Here is a 22,723-nt window from a genome sequence, read left to right on the forward strand (position 1 = left end):
ATGGGATTTAAGAGGCAGAGATCAGACATGATTGAATCGCGGAATGGTCTCGATGGGCCAAAGGGTGTAATTCTACTCCTATAACTTGGGAACTTGTTCAAACTTCTGGTTACACTAGCAATAATCGACGTTAGACAACATCCCAGATTCCACGCTGTTTCTCTAAAATAAATTAAACTAAGGAACACGAGCAGTAATGGACAGGTTGCCTGTTAAACACATCCCATTGTGTGCAGTTTTGGTCTCCAAATTTGAGGAAGGACATTCTTGCTATTGAGGGAGTGCAGCGTCGGTTCGCGACGTTAATTCCCGGGATGGCGGGGCTGTCATATGTTGAAAGAATTGAGCGACTGGGCTTGTATACACTGGAATTAAGAAGGATGAGAGAGAATCTTATTGAAACATATAACATTTCAAGGGGAGAGTGCAGTGGAGAGATAAGTTTTTTTTGCCTTCCATCACAACGATGTGATGGATGTTTGTGTAAACTGTGTTGTGTCTCGGGTCTTTTTGTTTTGTAATGTATGGCTGCAGAAACGACATTTCGTTTTGGACCTCAAGGGGTCCAAATGATAATAAATTGAATTGTATTGTAATTGTATTGTATTGTATTGTATTAAGGGATTGGACACGCTAGAGGCAGGAAACATGTTCCCGTTGTTGGGGAGTCCAGAACCAGGGGCCACAGTTTAAGAATAAGGGGTAGGCCATTTAGAACGGAGATGAGGAAAATCTTTTTCACCCAGAGAGTTGTGAATCTGTGGCATTCACTGCTTCCGAAGGCAGTGGGGACCAATTCTCTGGATGCTTTCAAGAGAGAGTTAGACAGAGCTCTTAAAGATAGCGGAGTCAAGCGATAAGGGGAGAAGGCAGGAGCGAGGTACTGATTGAGGGTGATCAGCCATGATCACAGTGAATGACGGTGCTGGCTCAAAGGGCCGAATGTCCTACTCCTGCACCTATTGTCTATTGAAGTCCAAAGCCATGCTAACTTTTCAGTATGTTTCCAGCCTCCGACACGATCTCCTGCTAAGATCAGACCCTAGACTTCAGGCATATAACAGTGACGGTGAATGAAGAATGAAGTTAATGACAACTGTTGTACATTCCACAGTGGGAGTGGAAGGTGTGTCTTCTCTTACCCTGTTGCCTTCATACTTATGCCGACTGTTGTTGGCTTTTAACATCTTTTCCGCCAGCCTCTTCTGCATCTGCGGCCCCCGCCCGAAGAAGATGTAGTTGACAAACGCATACTCCAGCAGGGCCAAGAACACAAACACAAAGCAGCCCATCAGGTACAAGTCGATGGCCTTGACGTAGGGGATCTTTGGGAGGGTCTCCCTCAGATGAGTATTGATGGTTGTCATAGTCAGCACAGTGGTAATTCCTGAGGAGAATTACAAATAGGATTTAATAACCCATGTGTTAAAATAAACATACACAAATCATAAGATAGACACAAAAGGCTGGAGTTCATAGCAAAAGGATTTGAGTATAGGAGTAGGGAGGTTCTACTGCAGTTGTACAGGGTCTTGGTGAGACCACACCTGGAGTATTGCGTACAGTTTTGGTCTCCAAATCTGAGGAAAGACATTCTTGCCATAGAGGGAGTGCAGAGAAGGTTCACCAGACTGATTCCTGGGATGTCAGGACTTTCATATGAAGAAAGACTGGATAGACTCGGCTTGTACATGCTAGAATTTAGAAGATTGAGGGGGGATCTTATGGAAACTCACAAAATTCTTAAGGGGTTGGACAGACTAAATGCAGGAAGATTGTTCCCAATGTTGAGGAAGTCCAGAACAAGAGGTCACAGTTTAAGGATAAAGGGGAAATCCTTTAGGACCGAGATGAGAAAAACATTTTTCACACAGAGAGTGGTGAATCTCTGGAACTCTCTGCCACAGAAGGTAGTTGAGGACAGTTCATTGGCTATATTTAAGAGGGAGTTAGATGTGGCCCTTGTGGCTAATGGGATCAGGGGGTATGGAGAGAAGGCAGGTACAGGATACTAAGTTGGATGATCAGCCATGATCATATTGAATGGCGGTGCAGGCTCGAAGGGCCGAATGGCCTACTCCTGCACCTATTTTCTATGTTTCTATGTAACTCAGCGGGTCAGGCAGCAACACTGGAGCAAAGGAGTAGGTGACGCTTCGGGTCGCAACCCTTCTTCAGACTCGACCCAAAACGTCACCTATTCCTTTTCTCCGGAGATGCTGCCTGACCCACTGAGTCACTCCAGCTTTTTGTGTCCATCTTCGGACTGCTCCAGCATCTGCGGTTCCTTCCTGTACATAAAACATAGAACAATACAGCACTAAATACACAGAATGACTGCGCCGAACACGATACTAAGACTAACTCGCATCTGCCTGCACATGATCCATGCCCCTCCATTATCTCCAAATCCAAAAGCCTTTTAAATCCCACAATCGTATCTGCCTCGAACACCACAATGTTCCAGCTGCTGACCAAGCTCTGTGTAAAAAACTTGCCCACATATCGCCTTTAAACTCTGCCTCTCTCACCTTAAAGCTGTGCCTTCTAGTGTTTGATTTTTCCATCCTGAATGTCTATCCTATCTATGCTATGACGAGGCATTGCCAAAGGCATTAAGCATCATTGGGTCAGGATGCAGCAAGATTAGCAGAAGCTAGTTGAACAGAAAGATGAAGTATAGACTGGCATACCATCACACACAATCCTGCTCACTTCCTCCGCTCCACAGAGGCTGCCTGACGCATTGAGTTTCCTCCGGCACTGAAGATTCCTTCATTTGCGGGTCCTTGTGTCTCGGCATGACGTTAATTGACATTGGAAAATCATCTTTATTGATGTCACAGTACAGAACAAAATGCTGGTGGCATGCGCGGAGATGGAACACTCAGAATTTGAGCAAACCCACTTCAAAATCACTACCTCCTACTTCACACATGCTTATTTTTGACCTTAGTTCATTTGCGGGCGGAGCACCAAGGCAAATTCCTTGTATGTGAATACTTGGCCAATAAACTTATTCATTCATTCATTCATTCATTCTAGTTTGGGAAGGCAAAATGGTGGTGTGGCTCACTTGTAGCTCGCAATGTACGTGTCCTCCTCTTCTATAATTGAGACCGAGAAGACCAACAATTGAGACCCAGGGCGGCACGGTGGCGCAACGGTAGAGTTGCTGCCTCACAGCGCCAGTGACCCGGGTTAGTTCCTGCCTGCGGGTGCCATCTGTAAGGAGTTTGTACCTTCTCCCCGTGACCTGCGTGGGTTTTCTCCGGGATCTCCGGTTTCCTCACACACTCCAAAGACGTACAGGTTTGTAGGCTAATTGGAATGGTATAATTGTAAATTGTCCCTAGTGTGTGCAGGATAAGTGTGTGGGGGTCGCTGGTAGGCGCGAACTCTGTAGGCCGAAGAGCCTGCTGCTGTGCTGTGTCTCTATAAGAAACTAAAATAAACTAAACAAAAGGCTTGCATTTCCGGTGTGTGCTTGTGCCTTATCTCAGCAGTGTCATTATTAGCTCATTGATTTTAAATAGATAAACAGGTTCCCCAAAACACCAGGGAGGGGAAATGGGACATTAGTGCCTTCAAAGTGCGTACAATGTCTGTGGGAGCAGTAATCTTTACCCATATGTCAAAAAAAAACAATATGTGCTGTGCCTGACAAAATGTACAGCAGAATTGAGACTAAATGAGGAATTAGCCTTACAGAGGAGTGAGTGATAATTTTAATTGTAGACTCAAAATTATCAAAATTATTATGGCTTTTCATCAACTGATGTGAAGGCTCCATGAATAATAGAAATAATATTTATTTCCTATTCATATTCTAGAAACTGCTTATTATGTTGGTAATAAATTTCACTGCACTTCATCTTAAGCCGTTAAGCTCTGGAGAAATTACAGAGCCTGCATGGTTTATCACCATGCAATGAAGATATTTCAGTGTCTCAAAGCATTCCCTTTTGTAAGTTGTCTGATGTCCGAAAGAATGTGCATGATATCATTTTTTTGTATCGGTTCAAAGAGTAGCTCTTAAAGGCTCAGTTTCTTCTTTAATAGTTCTGATGGTCGCTGCTAACATCGAATCAAGGTTAGAACCTTTTGCCTTCATTGGGTCACCGGATGCCAACTGTTCAGGTCTAAGGCGTAGGAAGGAACTGCAGATGCTGGTTTATACCGAAGATGGACACTAAAAGCTGCAGTAACTCAGCGGGACAGGCAGCATCTCTGGAGAGAAGGAATGGGTGGTGTTTCGGGTCGAGACCCTTCTTCAGACTGAAGACTGAAGAAGGGTCTCGACCTAAAACGTCACCCATTCCTTCTCTCCAGAGATGCTGCCTGTCCCGCTGAGTTACTCCAGCCTTTTGTGTCTGTTCAGGGTTAACTGCTGGAAGAATTCAGCAGGGCCAGCAGCATCTGTGGGGGGAAGATGGACAGTCGGCATTTCGGGTAGGGACCCTCCCTCGGGACTTTCCCCACTGTTTGGGGATGTATGTATGTACTCCCAAGCTCAAGAGGGTGAGAGAGGGGGGGGGGGGGGAGAGAGAGGGAGAAAGGGAGGGGAAAGAGATAGGGGAGAGAGAGAGAGGGGGGGAGAGGGAGGAGAGAGAGGGGAGAGAGAGAGAGGAAAGAGAGATCAAGATCAATCCTGATGGGCTGAATGGCCTAATTTTGCTCCAATATATGATATTTTGATCTTTTTGGTCAGAAAGAAATATCTTAAGCTATTTAAGATATGGGCAAGGTGCTCATGATGATAGAATTGGCAGCATTGTAAATTTCAAAATTCTCTCAAGTGCGCAGTGACACAGTGGTAGAGTTGCTGCCTTACAGTGCCAGGGTCTCAGGTTCGATCCTGACTACGGGTGCTGTCTGTACAAAGTTTATATGTTCTCCCCATGACCTCGTGGGTTTTCTCCGAGTGCTTGTTTTTCCTCCCACATTCCAAAGACATACAGCTTTGCAGGTTAATTGGCTTCACTAAAATTGTAAATTGTCCCTCGTGTGTAGGATAGTGTTAGTGTACGGGGTGATTGTTGGTCGGCGCGGACTCGGTGGGCCGAAGAGCCTGTTTCCGCGCTGTATCTCTGAAGTCTAAAAGGCAGAAATTCGTGGTTTAGATCGGGTTTGTTTCTGATCGAAAAGCTGCAACCGAACATGTCCAGTCTCCTATTTCAAAACGAAAGGTCTGCATGTCGATAGGGTGCTGTTTCTCCTCTTTGAGTAGTTGGGTCTGACTAGGAGAGTGCCTGTGTTTCCTCAGCGGCTCGTGTATGCCCAGTGTGCTGAGAAGGTGCAGGTTTGTGCCCGGCAAGTGAGGTAGAAAACAAAACATCATACCACCCGAGGTGGCTGACTGCAGCCTCTTTATCAGCTGTTATTGAGTGATATTAGATGCTGGCTGGGCAGAAGATGATTCATTACTCAGGGTGAGCTGCAAAGACATAAACACCACATTGCACAGGGCTTGGAACTTTAGCGTGCAAGAGCACAGTTAGTTTGATTAAGAAGCAAACACAAATGGGGGATCTTGTTCTCCGTCAGGGCTCTGGTGAGACCACATCTGGAGTATTGTGTACTGTTTTGGTCTCCTAATTTGAGGAAGGACATCCTTGAGATTGAGGCAGTAGGTTCACGAGATTGATCCCTGGGATGGCGGGACTGTCATATGAGGAAAGATTGAAAAGACTAGGCTTGTATTCACTGGAGTTTAGAAGGATGAGGGGGCATCTTATAGAAACATATAACATTATAAAAGGACTGGACAAGCTATATGCAGGAAAAATGTTCCCAATGTTGAGTGAGTCCAGAACCAGGGGCCACAGTCTTAGAATAAAGGGGAGGTCATTTAAGACTGAGGAGAGAAAAAAAGTTTTCACCCAGAGAGTTGTGAATTTATGGAATTCCCTGCCACAGAGGGCAGTGGAGGCCAAATCACTGGATGGATTTAAGAGAGAGTTAGATAGAGCTCTAGGGGCTAGTGGAGTCAAGGTATATGGGGAGAAGGCAGGCACGGGTTATTGATAGGGAACGATCAGCCATGATCACAATGAATGGCGGTGCTGGCTCGAAGGGCCGAATGGCCTCCTCCTGCACCTATTTTCTATGTTTCTATGTCATCTCAAAATGGTAATGCTCATAGAAGGATAATAGTAAGATTCAACGAGAACTTACCAGTTTGAAGTTTGATCTTGATTTTATGAGGAGTTACGATGAGCGATTACGTGAAGAAGGGCCGTCCGTCTGCGTGCGCATCAATCTTCAAAGCAGCGGTGTTAAATCACAGATAAAAAAGAAGACCTGAGAATAGCAAGATTGTGAAAAACTAGAACTTCCATATGACCTTGATAATATGAGGGTGGGAGCGGTGGGCACGTAATCGCTCATCGTAACTCCTCATAAAATCAAGATCAAACTTCAAACTGGTAAGTTCTCGTTTAATCTTACTATTTTACTTCGGAGTCACGTGAGTGACTACGTGAAGATTTCAAAGCTCTGTGATTTCACGCCGGTTACGCATCCAGGCGTCACACACTGAATGGATTGACCATGGATGAGAGTATTATTAATGCATTCAGACATAACGTAGTTAGTAATTAGTAACTCGTTGGTAGTAAAACACTGATGCTTTAAAATAAAGAAAATAAATGTTTTATTAGCTTCCCCTCCGAACCTGTGGGAAAACTAGGTAACAGAACTTAAGATGGCACGAGCAAATACCCCTGGTCCGATAATGGGTTTGTTATAAAACCGCTGGAACGTTCTTTCATTCACCCATCCTGCAGCCGCTAGGATGTCATCAAGGGGCACGTCCATCGTTCTTGCTGCCGACGTAGATGCAGCCCTGGTGGAGTGAGATTTAAAGATATGAGTATTTATTCCCGCTACCACCATTACCTCCTTTAACCATTGGAGATAGTTTGTGTTGACACCTTTCGGTGTGGTTTCTTGTGGCTGATGAGGACCGATTGTTCTGAGCCTCTGAGGTTCTCCGTGACTCTCAGGTAGTGGTGTAAATGTGTTACCACACACAATCGTTGGTCCTCTGGATATGCCAGGAACTGGATCTTCATCCCTGGCATTCCTGGCCTGCTCTGTTTGATCAGGTCCTTAACAACAAATGTTATGTTATTCGTATTGCTGGTCATGTAGTCCAGTCGTAGTTTTTGTAGTGTCTGGACTCTTTATGCTGTTATTAGCGCCATCAGCATAACCACTTTCAATGTTAGTTTTGACAAAGATAAGGCCATTGGCTGTCCCCACTGACGAAGTAAGGTCAGTACCATGCTCACATCCCATGTGTCCGTGTACCTAGGCCTTGGGGGTATCGAATTGTAAATTCCCTTCATGAATTTTATTACAAAGGGGTGCGTTCCTATCGGCCCATGCCCTGCCTCCAGTGTCAGATAGGAGGACAGTGCACATCTGGCACTGTTGATTGCGCTATAACTTAATTTATAGTCATAGTACAGGGCTGATAGGAACTCCAAGACATCCGTTATCCGAACTGTGTTGTATGTTATATCGTTTGCATGGCAGAAAGCTTCCCACTTCTTAATATGAGTGGCGTACTGTTTTTTGGTACTGTCCCTCCATGCCTTTGTGATGACATCCACAGTTCGTTTGGATAGTCCAATGTCTTGAAATGGCCTCCTCAGAATCTGCAAAACCAACAATTAATCCGGTCAGAAAGTGGATGGCTGCTCCCTGAAACTGGGTTTACTAGGAGATCTCTCCTCTTAGGTACAACCATTAATGGCTGGACTATGATCCCCAATATTTTCGGGAACCAGGCTTGTGTAGGCCAATCTGGTACTACTAAAATGCCTGTGGCTTTGTCTTGCTTGATTTTAGCCAAGCATCGGTTTATGAGGCAGAATGGTGGGAAAGCATAAATATACATTCCTCCCCAGTTTAAAGAAAAAGCATCCACTGACTCTGCTCCTGGGTCCGGCTCCCAGGACACATATCTGGGTAATTGATGGTTTAATCTAGATGCAAACAGATCCAAATCTGGAGTGCCAAATCGTATTGTTATTTCATTGAATACCGTACGATTCAACATCCATTCTATATTATCATTAAACATTCGTGACCTTGCATCTGCCACCGTGTTATATCTTCCTGGTAGATATACTGCCATGACCCAAATATCCCTCTCGATGCACCAGTGCCAAATGAGGTTAGATAATCTGTCACAGGAAACAGATTTTACACCACCCATGTGATTGATATATGCTACCGCAGTAGTGTTATCAATCTGAATTTGAACATGCACATGTTACAGAGAGACTTGAGCCCATATTGTGCCCCCAACAATTCTAGGTAATTGATTCCATATAGTTGGAGTATAGTAGACTCTTGCTCATTCCATCTGCCTCCACAGCTCCTGACTGTGTTTGTGGCTCCCCATCCTAAACTGCTTGCGTCGGTTTGGAGAAACACTGATGGGCTCTCAAGTAAGATTTTTCTTGAGCTGAGTCTTATGTTTGCCATCCACCATTGTAGTTCAATAATGGCTTCAGCTGGTAACCACATTGATTTGCCAAACTGACCTGCATGCAATTTCAATGCTCGTTCCTTTGCCCGCTGTAAATGCTGGTAATGTAAAGGTCCGTAGCGTACTGCAGGAAAGGCAGCTATCAATTTGCCAATTACACTTGCTGTTTGTCTGATAGTTGGTTTGTGTTTTTCTATCAGATCATTGCAGGCTTTCCTCAAGTCTTGTTGTTTGCCTTTAGGCAAAGTCACCAACATGGTTACTGTTTTGATAGTAAATCCTAGGTAATCAATTACCTTGGTAGGAGTTAATTTTGATTTAACTGGATGGATTAGGAACCCAAGTTTTTCAAACAGGGTTTTGATTGCCTTGACTGTTGCTTCTGCCAATTCTTTGGTGACTCCAAAGATGAAAATGTCATCCAAATATGCCATGACTATGTGATTTTGAGATCTTAGCAGCCCCAGAATTGATTTCAGTAATTTGGTAAACAGTCTAGGGGCTGATGTCAACACATTTGGCAGAGCCTTGTATTGCCATCATTGACCCATCCAGGTAAACTTCAAATATCTCTTATACTCTTAGTGAATAGACACCGAATAGTATGCATCTTTGAGGTCAATGCATGCCATATAGCCATTTTTGGAAACCAACTGAGTTGCTGTTCCAAAATTGTCCATTTTAAAGTGTTTATATTGCACATATGTAATGAGTTCCGTAAGATCCAAAATAATTCGGACCCCTCCATCTTTTTTCTCTTTTGGAAATAAATTGGATATAAATTGGTGAGGTTCTGTGTATGACCTCTCAATAACATTATTGTCAGATAACGTTTCAATTTATTTTTGTATATTCATTGTCTCTTTTTGGGAAAAGACATATGTGCGAATATTAGAATGTGTTGGTGGTGGTGATGAATTCAAATTGAACTCAATTTTGAATCCTTCTATACTGTGCAGTATGAATGGATCCTTAGTAACCCAACACCATTCTTTTAAGAAGTATTTTAACCTTCCCCCCACCTGTAAGTGAGGTTCGTCTGGTATGTTCCCTGAGGAACTGTTGTTGCTGGCGGCGTGGCGCTGGTTTTCGCCCGCGAGGTTTGGGGAGCAGAGCTGGTGGTTGCTCTCTCCTCATCCTCGCTGTCGGCCTGCTGGGGCCTGCCCCTAAAAAAGACCTTGACTCAGGTGTGAATCTTCCTCCGGTGCCTGGCTCTCTAGGTGTAAAACGCCGAGAGCTGTAGGGGTGGAATCTCGTGGATGGACCCCTGGGTGTGGCCTGATCTCTTGTTATGAGGCGCACGGTTTTTGCCTGGCCATCCAGGTCCCGTACCTGTCTTGACAGGTCTTCCCCAAACAGGTAGTTTGCGGGCTGCAAACTTCGAATTTATTGCCTCTTTCCGAATGCAGTTTATTTCGAAGCGGGCCTTACATAGCAGTGCCATGGAATCCTGTTCCCGGTCAGTGAGGAGGCCTCCTTCCACACCTCCTGCAGACAAAGTAATTCCAGACCCCAGCAGGTTTAATACTTTTTGGAACTTCAGTTCCTGGTTCCTGATGATGGGACCTATTTGCCCCCAAATTATACGGTTCACCGCTTGAACCTTGAGGGAAGCACAGTTAGATGGTGGGGGGTACCTGTTCAGGGTTTCTTCCTCCAATCTCCCCTGGGAGTGTCCCCCCCCTGTGCTTCCAAGCTCTGAATCCGGGTAATCCCCGTATGTACTTCCCCCTTCCATGGGAAAGACATATTGCTGCCCAGAGTATGAGGCTGCTGGCACGATCTGTAGAAGGGACTCATGCTGATATTGCTCCTTTCTCCGGAGTTTATCATTGTGGAGCAGCTTCTCCACCAGCTGCTCCATGTGGGAGAGTCGTCCTCGGACGCTTCCCGATGAGGGAGGGTATCCCTCTTCCCCGGACTCATCCGAGTCTACGGGTCTGGCAGACATATGGGTGGCTTTACGTCCCGCCGGGACCACCACGATGCTTTCCTCCTGCACCAAGTCTGCTGCTGCCGGTTCTGATGCCGGCGGCAATGTCGGCGAAAATGACCGTCGCCCGCTACCGGGAATGCTGCGGTCTTCGGCAGCCGGTTTCCCCGCGGACCGTCTCTTCGACATTTTTTGGGGCTCTGAAAAACAAATAATTCCTTAGCCCGAACAGAAAGCGCAGGGTAAGTGGTTCAACTTTTCTTACCTGCCGCCTTTTTAAAAATCCCAACGGCTGGGAGGACGCAGTGCCTCTCCAGTCCGTTGCGCGCGTTGCTTTCAGACGTAATGACGCGCACGCAGACAGACGGCCTTTCTTCACGTAGTCACTCACGTGACTCCGAAGTAAAATCACTCAGTCACGGTGCCTTAATACATGGAAACATGCCCTTTGACCCAACTCATCCATGCTAATCAAGTTGCCTAACCGAGATAGTACCACGTGCCTTTCAACCCTTTCCTATCCATTTGAAGTGCTGGAGTAACTCAGCGAGACAGGCAGCATCTCTGGAGAACTTGGATAGGTGAAAGTTTGGGTTGAGACCCTTCTTCAGACGGCATTTTGTGTCATTTTGTAAATCAGCATCAGCAGTTCCTCGTGTCAACATTTCCTATCCATTTACTTGTCTTTGAAACGTTGCGATAATACTCTCCTCTACCACTTCCTCTGGCAGCGCGATCCATGTAAACATTGCCTTCTGTGTCGAAAAAGTTGCCCCTCAGCTCCCTTTAAAATCTTTTATTCTCACCTTAAACCGACTCATTTTAAAACCGCAAGATTATATCCCAACTCATGTACTCAACATCCTTACCGATGGAGGCAAGTGTGCCAAATGCCCACTTCACCACCCTACCCATCTGTGTTGCCGACTACTTGGAACTATGAACCTGCACTCTTGGTCTTCATGTTCCCCAACACTCCCCATGATCCCAGCATTTGGGGGCAGCACAGTGGTGCAGCGGTAGAATTACTGCCCCAACCAGGTTCGATCCTGACAACAGGTGCTGTCTGTACGGAGTCTGTACATTCTCCCGCTGACCGCGTGGGTTTTCTCCGGGTGCTCCGGTTTCCTCCCACACTCCAAAGACGTACAGGTTTGTAGGTTAATTGGCTTTGGTGAAATTGTAAATTGGCCCCGGCGTGTCGGACGGTGCTAGCGTACGGGGATCGCTGGTTAGCGTGGACTCAGTGGGCCGAAGGGTCTGTTTCCGCGCTATAACTGTGTATCTCTAAAGTCAATCATTTTTACCTTAAATCTACCCTAACACATTTTGTTCTCCCACACTCCGAGTAACTCACCCTCTAAGCTCCCCCCACTCCCAAATCTACTCCCCCACACCTCCCCAACCAATTCTACCATCCACCTACGCACAAGGGATCAGCTTACCAACCCACACATGCTTTCGGATGTGGAATGAAGCCAGCACTCCTGGGAGGAAACCCGAGTTGGTGGTCATTGGGGGAGCTCGTAAACTCCACACAGACAGCACCAGGGTCAGGACTGAACCCGTGTGCCTGGAGTGAAGGCAACAAACAGCTCCTCATGCAGCACACTTTCCTGGCGCATCGTACGATGTGTAACTACTTGAGGAATACATTTTTTCACACCGTGTGCGGACGTGGCGCTGAAGGACGAGAAGCCGAAGCAATAAAGTCGAAGCCAAATAACCGAATGGAAACGAAGTCGAAACGCCAGATAACCGAAAGCATACGAAGCCGAAACGCCAACCAACCGAAAGAGCGGGACGCCAACTAACCGAAAGGCTGCATCGCCTAAAAGCAAACTCACCAAATGGCCTCACTGGCTAAACACTACCTAACTGAAAAGCTGCTTTGCCTAAAAGCAAACTAACCGAATGGCGCTCTGCCAAAAAGTCGGTTAATGACCCCCATCCTCCCGTCTCCACCGGCCAGTGATGTGATGGACGCGGGGGTCTGGCACAATCGCTGACAAGTCCCGCCCCCCGGCAACGTCATGTCCGTTATTTGACTTTACGGCAGAGCGGCATTCGGTTAGTTGGCTTTTAGGCAACGCAGCTTTTCGGTTAGTTGGCTTTTACGCGTCCCGCCCTTTCGGTTCGTTGGCGTTTCGGTTTCGTATTTTTTTGTTTATTTGGCGTTTCGGCTTAATTTCCATTTGGTTATTTGGCTTCGACTTCTTTGCTTCGGCTTCTCGTCCTTCTACGCCACGTCCGGGTACCTTTTCACACAGAGAGTCGTGAGTCTGTGGAATTCTCTGCCTCAGTGGGCGGTGGTGGCCGGTTCTCTGGATACTTTCAAGAGAGAGCTAGATAGGACTCCTAAAGATAGCAGAGTCAGGGGATATGGGGAGAAGGCAGGAACGGGGTACTGATTGTGGATGATCAGCCATGATTACAATGAATGGCGGTGCTGGCTCGAAGGGCAAAATGGCCTACTCCTGCACCTATTGTCTATTGTCTATTGTCTATTGATGGGTTTGTGGTCCCATTGTGGAGTGACAATGATTCTCACGCCTTATGAACACACCTGAGCCACCAAATTCAGAAAAAAACCTCTTACCTACAACTGTGATCATCCTACTATTATTTTAGATGTCAGAAGAAAACATAGTGTGATAGACCCTGTCAGTTGTCTATTATTTTAATTCCATAATCATGCGTCAAGTGCCTTCAAATATATTTCATTTTGGCTACCGACAGTATTTATTAAAAAACATATATACTTTTTTTTCCCAGACAGCACTTACCCAGAGCCACTCGAGCAGCTGAAGCATCATAATTGATCCAAAATGACACCCAGGAAAGGATTGTAATCAGAATGGATGGCATGTACGTTTGAAGAATGAAATAGCCGATATTTCTCTTTAACTTGAAGCTCAGTGACAATCTTGGGTACGCACCTGGGAAAACAAATGAGGAAAGTGCCGTTTAATAAAGGAAATACGTGTGCAGAATGCACATTTCGCTTGCGGTTCAGTCTCACTCTCAAGGCACCTTGTTGAAGTGGTCTCAAGGGTGACTCAAGTAGTCTCAAGGGTGCACTGCTCCAGGGAAGATGTCACAAGGTCATACGTGATAGGCGCAAGATTAGGCCAGTCGGTGCTGGCTTGAAGGGCCAAATGGCCTACTCCTGCACCTATTGTCTATTGTCTATTGGCCCATCAAGCCCACTCCGCCATCAATCATGGCTGATCTATCTCTCCCTCCTAACCCCATTCTCCTGCCTTCTCCCCATAGCCCTTGACACCCGTACTAATCAAGAATCTATCGATACGTGCTTTAAAAATATCCATTGACTTGGCCTCCACAGCCTTCTGTGTCAAAGAATTCCACAGATTCACCACCCAAAATAAATTCCTTCTCATCTCTCCTTGTTCAGGGTACATCCTTTAATTCTGAAGCTATGACCTCCAGTCCTAGACTCTCCCACACTAGGACCAGAGGTCGTCTATCTTGGGAAATGTGTGAGCAACTCCCAAGATAGGTCAGTCATGATTGAATGGTGGAGTAGATTAGATGGGCCGAAAGGCCTAATTCTGCTCCTCGAACATATCTAAATCATAGTCCATTTTATTTACATATCATGCTTTAGTTTATTTTTAGATCCAGGCACAATTACTTGTTAGGGATTTGCAACGATAACTAATTGTGATTATAACATTGACTCTTTTTTGTATTTATTCTAAACAATGCATCTTGAACATTACCAGGCAGTGGGAAAAGTAACATCCATGATCTGTCCACAGATTTTATATAGTGGACGTCAGCAAGACCAAAATAACAGCGAGGCCAAGCGCAGACTTGCCCATCGTTTCGCTGAACACCTTCGCTCAGACCGACTAGGCCTACGCGATCTCCTAGTTGCTAAACGCTTTAATTCCTTCCACTCCATGGTGACCTTTCAGTCCTCGACCTTCCCCACTGTTAGAGTGAGGCCAAATACTAATTGGAGGAACAGCACCTCGTATTTCGCTTGGGCAGTGCACAACCCAGCGGAATAAACATTAATTTCTCTAATTTGAAGTAACCCTCGCGTTTCATCTCCTTCCGTCCTTCCCCCACCCTAGTTCTCCAACTAGTTTCACTGTCCACCTGATTGATATTACTGTTTGTATGCCTCGTTGTCACATCCCCAACAATGATCCATTCTGCATTTCCTTGAGCATTGTCTGCTTTGATCTGTCATTTTCACATGTTACCCCTTCCATATCTCTAATTTCCCTCTGCTCCCACTCTCAGTCTGAAGAAGGGTCACGGCCCGAAACGTCACCCATTCCTTCTCTCCAGAGATGCTGCCTTACCCGACGAGTTTAGTTTAGTTTAGCTTAAAGATACAGAGCGGAAAACAGGCCCTACAGCCCACCGGGTCCACGCCGACCAACGATCCCCACACATTAACACTATCCTACACCCACATTTACCAAGCCAATTAACCTACAAACCTGTACGTCCTTGGAGTGTGGGATTAAACCGAAGATCTCAGAGAAAACCCACGCAGGTCACGGGGAGAACATACAAACTCCGTACAGACACCACGTGTAATCGGGATAGAACCCGGGTCTCCGGCATGCATTCGCTGTAAGGCAGCAACTCTACCTAGCATTTTGTGTCTATGTCAGACTTTGAACCAATGCTTTAGTGCTGACAATACCTACTTACACCACTTAGCAATTCTACGTGTGATGGAGCCTGGGGAGGCACAGATGAAGCCATCAAATCATTAGAAAACATTTTCTAATCTCAGGTACAAATTTAACACAACTAATTAAGGACTTAAGCGCCAACCTGCATGCAATGCTTTTGATGGCACAAATCATCGCAAATGGGTTTAATTGAAAGAACAGCTTACGCAGATATTCCACTGAATACTGAGATTATGTTGTGATCTATTTACGGTATTTAAGACAATTAAAGGATTTTATGGGATAGATGCCATTTCTCAGGTGGGGAAATCGAGAATAAGAAAGTTTTAACATAACATTGGCGGCGCAGCGGTGGAGTAACTCTCTTACAGCGGCAGAGACCAGGGTTCGATCCCGACCATGGGTGCTTGTCTGTACGGAGTTTGTACGTTCTCCCTGTGACCCCTGGTTTCATCCCATACTTCAAAGAAGTACGTACAGGTTTGTTGGTTAATTGGCTTGGTATAACATGTAAATTGTCCCCAGTGTGTATTGGACCGTGTTAGCGAATGGGGAACGCTGCACGGACACGGTGGGCCGAAAGGCCTGGTTCCACGCTGTATCTCCAAACTAAAACTAAACTAACTGAGATATTCCTGTTGTAATGTGAGATCTTCCTTACGTAAAGGGTAATGGGAATCTCCAATCTTTGCAAAGAGCTTGGCGGTCGATTGGCAACCACACAACTGATATTGGTGGGGCTGATGTTGTCCCCGTGGTGAGCCCTTTCAACTGACTTATATAACCATATAAACCATATAACAATCACAGCACGGAAACAGGCCATCTCGGCCTTTCTAGTCCGTGCCGAACACTTACTCTCACCTAGTCCCATATACCTGCACGCAGACCATAACCCTCCATTCCTTTCCCATCCATATACCTATCCAATTTATTTTTAAATGATAAAAACGAACCTACCTTCACCACTTCCACTGGAAGCTCATTCCACACAGCTACCACTCTCTGAGTGAAGAAGTTCCCCCTCATGTTGCCCCTAAACCTTTGTCCCTTAATTCTCTAATCATGTCCCCTTGTTTGAATCTTCCCTACTCTCAATGGAAAAAGCTTATCCACGTCAACTCTGTCTATCCCTCTCATCATTTTAAAGATCTCTATCAAGTCCCCCCTTAACCTTCTGCGCTCCAAAGAATAAAGACCTATCTTGTTCAACCTTTCTCTGTAACTTAAGTGCTAAAACCCAGGCAGCATTCTAGTAAATCTCCTCTGTACCCTCTCTATTTCAGCCAGGCGAACGACAACAAACAGAGACAGCGGCAGAAATGATGCAACCTCAGTCGCCGCGGCTTGGCGCCAACCCGGAGCATGCGCCCTTTTTAGGGCGGGCACCTACGGATGTCGAACCGGATGGCATCACCCTGCTGCAGACTTCTGCTGCCTCAAACACAAGAAGAAGAAGAAGGAGAACTGATATTGGTTGATGCTGGATTGTCATGGATATTAAAAAAATCCATCAGGGTTAAAAATTAGATCAACCATGATCTGGTTGAACAGTGAGGAATTCCAATCTCTGTCATGTTAGGCCATCCATTCATGTTGGCTAATGCCCTGCAAAAGCATTTTCTGTCTATAAAAATCATCTGTGTTCTTTTCTCTACATCATCCATGTCAATTTCTTCACTATTTATCCTTCGGATACTGACGTGATGCTTGACTCCACCATCTGACTTTAAACATCATTGCCGCACAGTAGGGTATGCTCTTCCCAAACCTCTCAATCTACCTAATTCTCTCCCTAGGTTCAGAAGAATTCCCAGTCTAGTTTAGGTTAGTTTAGAATAAAACAGCATGGTAACAGGTCCTTTGGCCCACCAAGTCCACTCCGACCAACGATCCCCATACATTAAGATTATCCTATACACTACCCAAGCCAATTAACCTACAAACCTGAGAGAGACGCAAAATGCTGGAGTAACTCAGTGGGACAGGCAGCTTCTCCGGAGAGAAGGAATGGGTGACATTTCGGGTCGAGACCCTTCTTCAGAGTACGAACCTGTACGTCTTTGGATAAAACCAACGCAGGTCAGGGGAGAATGTACAAACTCCATACAGACAGCACCCATAGTCGGGATCGAACCCGGGTCTCTGGCGCTGCATTCGTTGTAAGGCCGCAACTCTACCGCTGCGCCACCGTGACTAACCTCTGCTTTTCCAAAGGCTCTCAGTCCAGCTAATTCTCTTCCAGAAGACTTCCCAGTCTAACTGAATTCTTCAGTCATTTTTGGATGATCAGCCATGATCATATTGAATGGTGGTGCAGGCTCGAAGGGCCGAATGGTCTACTCCTGCACCTATTTTCTATGTTTCTATGTTTCCAACACTTGAGGTTCTCGAAATCATTCTGCGTATTCCTTCTCCACTATTGAGTGTAAGGGCTAGTTAGACGCTGCATTCCGTCAAGAAATCTTGGAGCACATTGGAACTGTACAGAAGCCCAGACAAAAGCTCACAAACCAGAGAAACAGCCACAACCTTCTGCTCCATTTGTGAAAAGATCTGTAGTTCCTACTTTGGCCTTGGTAGCCTCCTCAGAATCATCCTCAATCCCAAAGAACAGCCGAAGAAGCCAAAGAAGGAGAGGGTGCTGGAGAGGAGAAATAATTGCTGTTGTATATTCCTAATTAACAACCAAATGTTGGGAAATTACTGAAGTGTCCAATTTTCCCGAGCTGCCTTCTGAAATTGGGAAGAGGATTATGAGGACTGAGAGATTCGGGAAGAAAATACCCCACTGCAGAGACTTTAGAGATACAGTGCAGAAACAGGCCCTTCAGCCCACTGAGTCCATGCCGACCAGCGATCCCCATGTACTAACACTACCCTACACACTTGGGACAATTTTACAATTTACCAAAGCCAATTAACGCACAAGCCTGTACCTCTTTGGAATGTGGGAGGAAACCTGAGCACACGGAGAAAACCCACGCGGTCACAGGGATAATGTACAAACTCAGATAGCGCCTGTTGTCAGGATCGGACCCGGGTCTCTGGTGCTGTAACGATGCGATATGATAAGAACTTTATTTATCCCAGGAGGAAAATTGATCTGCCAGTACTCCTCATTCAGTCGTAAGGCAGCATCTCCACTGCCGCACCTCTGTGCCGCCCAAGAGCAACGATGTCTATGGTGGAAACATGCATCGCATTTGTGTCAGAAGCACAGAGGGGAAAGAAGGGGGTGACGCAGAGGAAAGAACACAGAGGATTTGTAAAGAAGGACATTAGGCCACACGAATAATGCGCAGTGTGACGTAGCTGTGTGCCAACTCATTCAGCTTCATTAAATATAACATATTAGTGGACGTTAATCACGATTTTAATGATTTGCCTGGGAATAGGGACAACCAAACTCAGAATTTGAGGTGCAATGCTCCGCCTTTAATTATTGCCATATCTGTTGCAGACATGGCAAATCTCATGTGCCCCCAGATCCCTGCACAGATAACTTCCTATAATTCTTAATCAATCAGGCATGATGGCATAGCGGTAGAGCTGCTGCCTTACAGCGCCTAGAGTGCCAGCGAGGGGTGGGAGATTGCAACCTTCACGTGGTCCACGCTGTTTCGACTAATGCAATCAACCCGACGTGCACAAACAAATAGATCAAATAGAACAAGTGGACCTACAACTTTAGGCTGTGCACGCCATACGCAAGAAGAAGAAGTACCAGCAACCTGGGTTCGGTCCCGCCTATGGAGTTTGTACGTTCTCCCGGTGACCACGTGGGTTTCTCCAAGATCATCGGTTTCCTCCCACACTACAAAGATGAACAGGCTGTTAGGTGAATTGGTTTGGTGTATATGTAAATTGTCCCTAGTGTGTGTAGAATAGTTTTGATGTGCGGGATTGTTGGTCGGCACGGACTCGCACAGCGATCCCCGTTACACTAGGGACAATTTACTGTTTTTACCGAAGCCAATTAACCTACAAAACCTGTACGTCCTTGGCGTGTGGAAGGAATCCGGAGCACTCGGGGAAAACCCACGCGATCATGGGGAGAACGTACAAACTCCGTACAGACAGCACCCATGGTCAAGTTCGAGCCCGGGTTTCTGGATCTACAAGGCAACATCTTTACCTACTGCAGCGCCACAGTGCCACCCACAAATATATATATTTTTTGTGAGCAAAAATATCCACTTTTGTCAAATAATGACGTTGGGGAAAACAGAAAGGCTGGCAGAACCAAAAATGCTAACCTTAGAGTTCAAACCCTTGATTAAGAAGACAAGAGAGAGATGTGGTGGTAAGATGGTCAATATAGTGACCTATAAAGATGCAGATTCTCAGGGTTTAATCCACTCAAGCTGCAGTTGGAGTGCATTGGCCTTAGAATATCCATGATATTCTTTGTAGTTAGTCCATTTATTTTCAAATTGGTTCAAGACTGTGTTAAAAGACTTGACGATGGAAGCTAATGCATTCAGTGAGCTAAAAATAGTTCATGGAGGCAAGTAAACCCTCAGGAGCACTGCTGTGTTGGCTACTTGGATTGCGACCTACAAAGTGAATGGCGAAAGGCTTTTAATATATGTTTTTGAAATGTTTTGTTTTCCCCCTGCGCTGTTTGTTCAACAGACACCCAGACATCACACTGCAGATTGGGGAAGGAAAGCAATCAATGATTATTCTTTAAATGCAAGCCAACAACTGCAAGTCAGGCATTCCAACCTTATGCCGCAATTTCTATGGGTGGGAGCAGGTTGCTATGGCTCCTCGGGTTGCTATGGTGAGAAGTTGCATCCGAAAGGCAGTGAACAAACTGATCGTGAAACATTAAACTGAGGGGTTTTTTAACCACAGCAGCGCTGCTGTCAATGGCAGCCCTGACATTAAATATAGATCTGTGAGATTAATAACCCGCGTCTTGCAGTCCTTTTGAAGAGTTTTGCATGGCAGCTTCCAAGCCAACAATGTTACTCACAGTGCGGGAAGGAACTGCAGATGCTGCTGGCTTAAACCGAAGATAGACACAAAAAGCTGGAGTAACTCAGCGGGACAGGCAGCATCTCTGGGGAAAAGGAACAGGTGACGTTTCGAGTCGAGGCCCTTCTTCAGACTGAGCGTCAGTGGGGAAGGGAAACGAGACATATAGACAATACATAGGAATCACAAAGGGGAAGCAGCGAGAGAGGGTGTTGCAGAACTCTCAGCGGAGAGAGGAGGGGAACTTCTTCACAATAGGCAAACCTTCAGGAGATAGAAACATAAAAACATAAAAAATAGGTGCAGGAGTAGGCCATTCGGCCCTTCGAGCCATTCAACATGATCATCCAAAATTAGAAATCCGTCCTGCTTTTTCCCCCACATCCCATGATCCCGTTAGCCCTAAAAACTAAATCTAACTCTCTCTTGAAAACATCGTGAATTTGGCCTCCACTGCCTTCTGTGGCAGAGAATTCCACAGATTCACAACTCTCTGGTTTTTCCTCATCTCAGTCCTAAATGGCCTACCCCTTATTCTTAACCTGTGACCCCTGGTGCGGGACTCCCCCAACATGGGGAACATTTTTCCTGCATCTGCTCCCTATTAACTCTATTAGCTCTGCTCCCTATTAACAAGATAGTAAAGTTACCTATTTGCAAGTGCAATTATTTAGCTTCTTGCTGCAATGACAAATAAGTAGCAAGAATCCCAAATTACTGCCAACGGTGTTTTTCCGTAGACAAAAAAGGGGCCACTCCGTGCAATGAATAAACGTACATGCCACCTGGCTGGTAAACAAAATAACAAAAAATAAATAAAAATAACTTTTTAGAGTGGTGGTATGCCAAGCCAGCATGTACTGTCATGAAACAAAACCATTGATGACAACCAAGGCTGAAAATGACCCAACTCTTCCTGAATAGACATCATACGACAGGCAAATCCAATTATGTTGCTGTGTTATGGGAAATGCCTTGCGACTTACAAAGATGTAAATGCTCAGGTCCCTCTACATCTGCACATCCTTTAGATATGTGCCTGGTCCATGTTATTCCTCCTCATGCCTGCTTCGTAAATCCTGTGGTCTGGAGCCACACTAGTCTTTTCAGCCATTACATTTTTTCTTTTCCTGCCTCTGCTTCAGCTCCAAGGATCGATGTGTGGAATTCTCTGCCTCAGAGGTTGGTGGAGGCTCGTTCTCTGGATGCTTTCAAGAGAGAGTTAGATAGGGCTCTTAGGGGTAGCGGAGTTAAGGGATATGGAGAGAAGGCAGGAACGAGGTACTGATTGGGGATGATCAGCCATGATTACATTGAATGGCGGTGCTGGTTCAAAGGGCCAAGTAGCCTACTCCTGCACCTATTGTCTATTGTCCAATTTCCTGTACTCTCCATTGATGCGATAACTACTTTGTAACTGGCTTTGAACATGGGGACAGTGGTTTGTCCAGAAAAAAAGAATGGAATCTTCCCATAAAGTCTGCCATGCCTTGTCTGCCTCCTCTCATCTCCAACGCAGACATAACTATGAGTAAAATCCATTGAAGATGACATTTTATATTTGAGATTGCATTTATAATTGTATACAGGGCCACCACTGATTTTACAGCACCCTAGGTTCCAGAGCCTCTTTGAATTAACTCCCCCTCCCATTCCCACACTGACTTTTCTGTCCTGGGCCTCCTCCATTGTCAGAGTGAGGCCCAGTGCAAATTGGAGGAACAGCACCTCATATTTCGCTTGGTCAGCTCACACCCCAGCAGTATGAACGTTGACTCCTCTAACTTGAAGTAGCACTTGCGTTCCCTCTCTCCATCCCCTCCCCCTTCCCAGTTCTCCAACCAGTCTTACTGTCTCCGGCTACATTTTATCTCTGTTTGCTTTGTTGTTCCCTTCTCCCAACTAACAATGATCTATTCTACATTTTCCTTGATCTCCATTTCCTTTGTCCTGTTTTCAGACCTTACGCTTCCTTATCTATACATTTCCCTATCTATGTACCTCCCACTCCCCTCACATCACTCTGAAGAAGGGTCTCGACCCAAAAGTCATCCATTCCTTCTCTAGAGAAACTGCCATTCCCGCTGAGTTACTCCAGCATTTTGTGTCGATCTTCGATTTAAACCAGCATCTGCAGTTCCTTCCTGCACCCTATTTGGATTATCCATTTTGCCTGACCAACAAAGGCCAAGACCTTCGATAGGAGTCCAACGGTACCAAAATGGTCTGCCTAAGCCGCCGCGGAGCCAAACTATTGGTCTGTGGAAGTTGGCCTCGGAAGTCAGTTATGATAACAAATCTGCCAGCTCTGGCCGCAAGGGCAACATTTAACCCGCTGTTTGGCGTTGGGGTCCCAATGAGGTCTTAAAAATTAAAAAAACCCAAAGTCGAGATCGACCGCCTCACCCTGCCTAGGCGCCACATTTTCATTGGGATTCCAAGTGCACTCTTGTAATTTTGTCTGGATTAAAGGAGTAGCTAGACCACCAGTTACGGGAAAACCAGTGTTGTGCCCTTATTTGGATATTTCCCTTTGAAGAAAGCACCGCAGATATTAAGCAGGGTACAGAGATCCTCATGTTTTATTCTAGTATAGTTTCCATTTTACCTCAGTAGAAT

General features: G+C 45.7%; 1 protein-coding gene across 1 annotated transcript in view; it reads right to left on the reverse strand.

Moving 5' to 3' along the window:
* Positions 1 to 22,723, reverse strand: part of gabrb3 (gamma-aminobutyric acid type A receptor subunit beta3) — a 345,776-nt gene that overhangs the window by 18,470 nt on the left and 304,583 nt on the right. Inside the window, exons 7-8 of the mRNA XM_033023257.1 lie at positions 13,223 to 13,375; positions 1,143 to 1,387 (exon numbers count right to left, since the gene is read on the reverse strand). Of these exons, the coding sequence (XP_032879148.1) occupies positions 1,143 to 1,387; positions 13,223 to 13,375 (398 nt within the window). The remainder of the gene's footprint in view (positions 1 to 1,142; positions 1,388 to 13,222; positions 13,376 to 22,723) is intronic.

This window comes from Amblyraja radiata, chromosome 6, assembly GCF_010909765.2.
Source record: "Amblyraja radiata isolate CabotCenter1 chromosome 6, sAmbRad1.1.pri, whole genome shotgun sequence".
NCBI lineage: Eukaryota > Metazoa > Chordata > Chondrichthyes > Rajiformes > Rajidae > Amblyraja > Amblyraja radiata.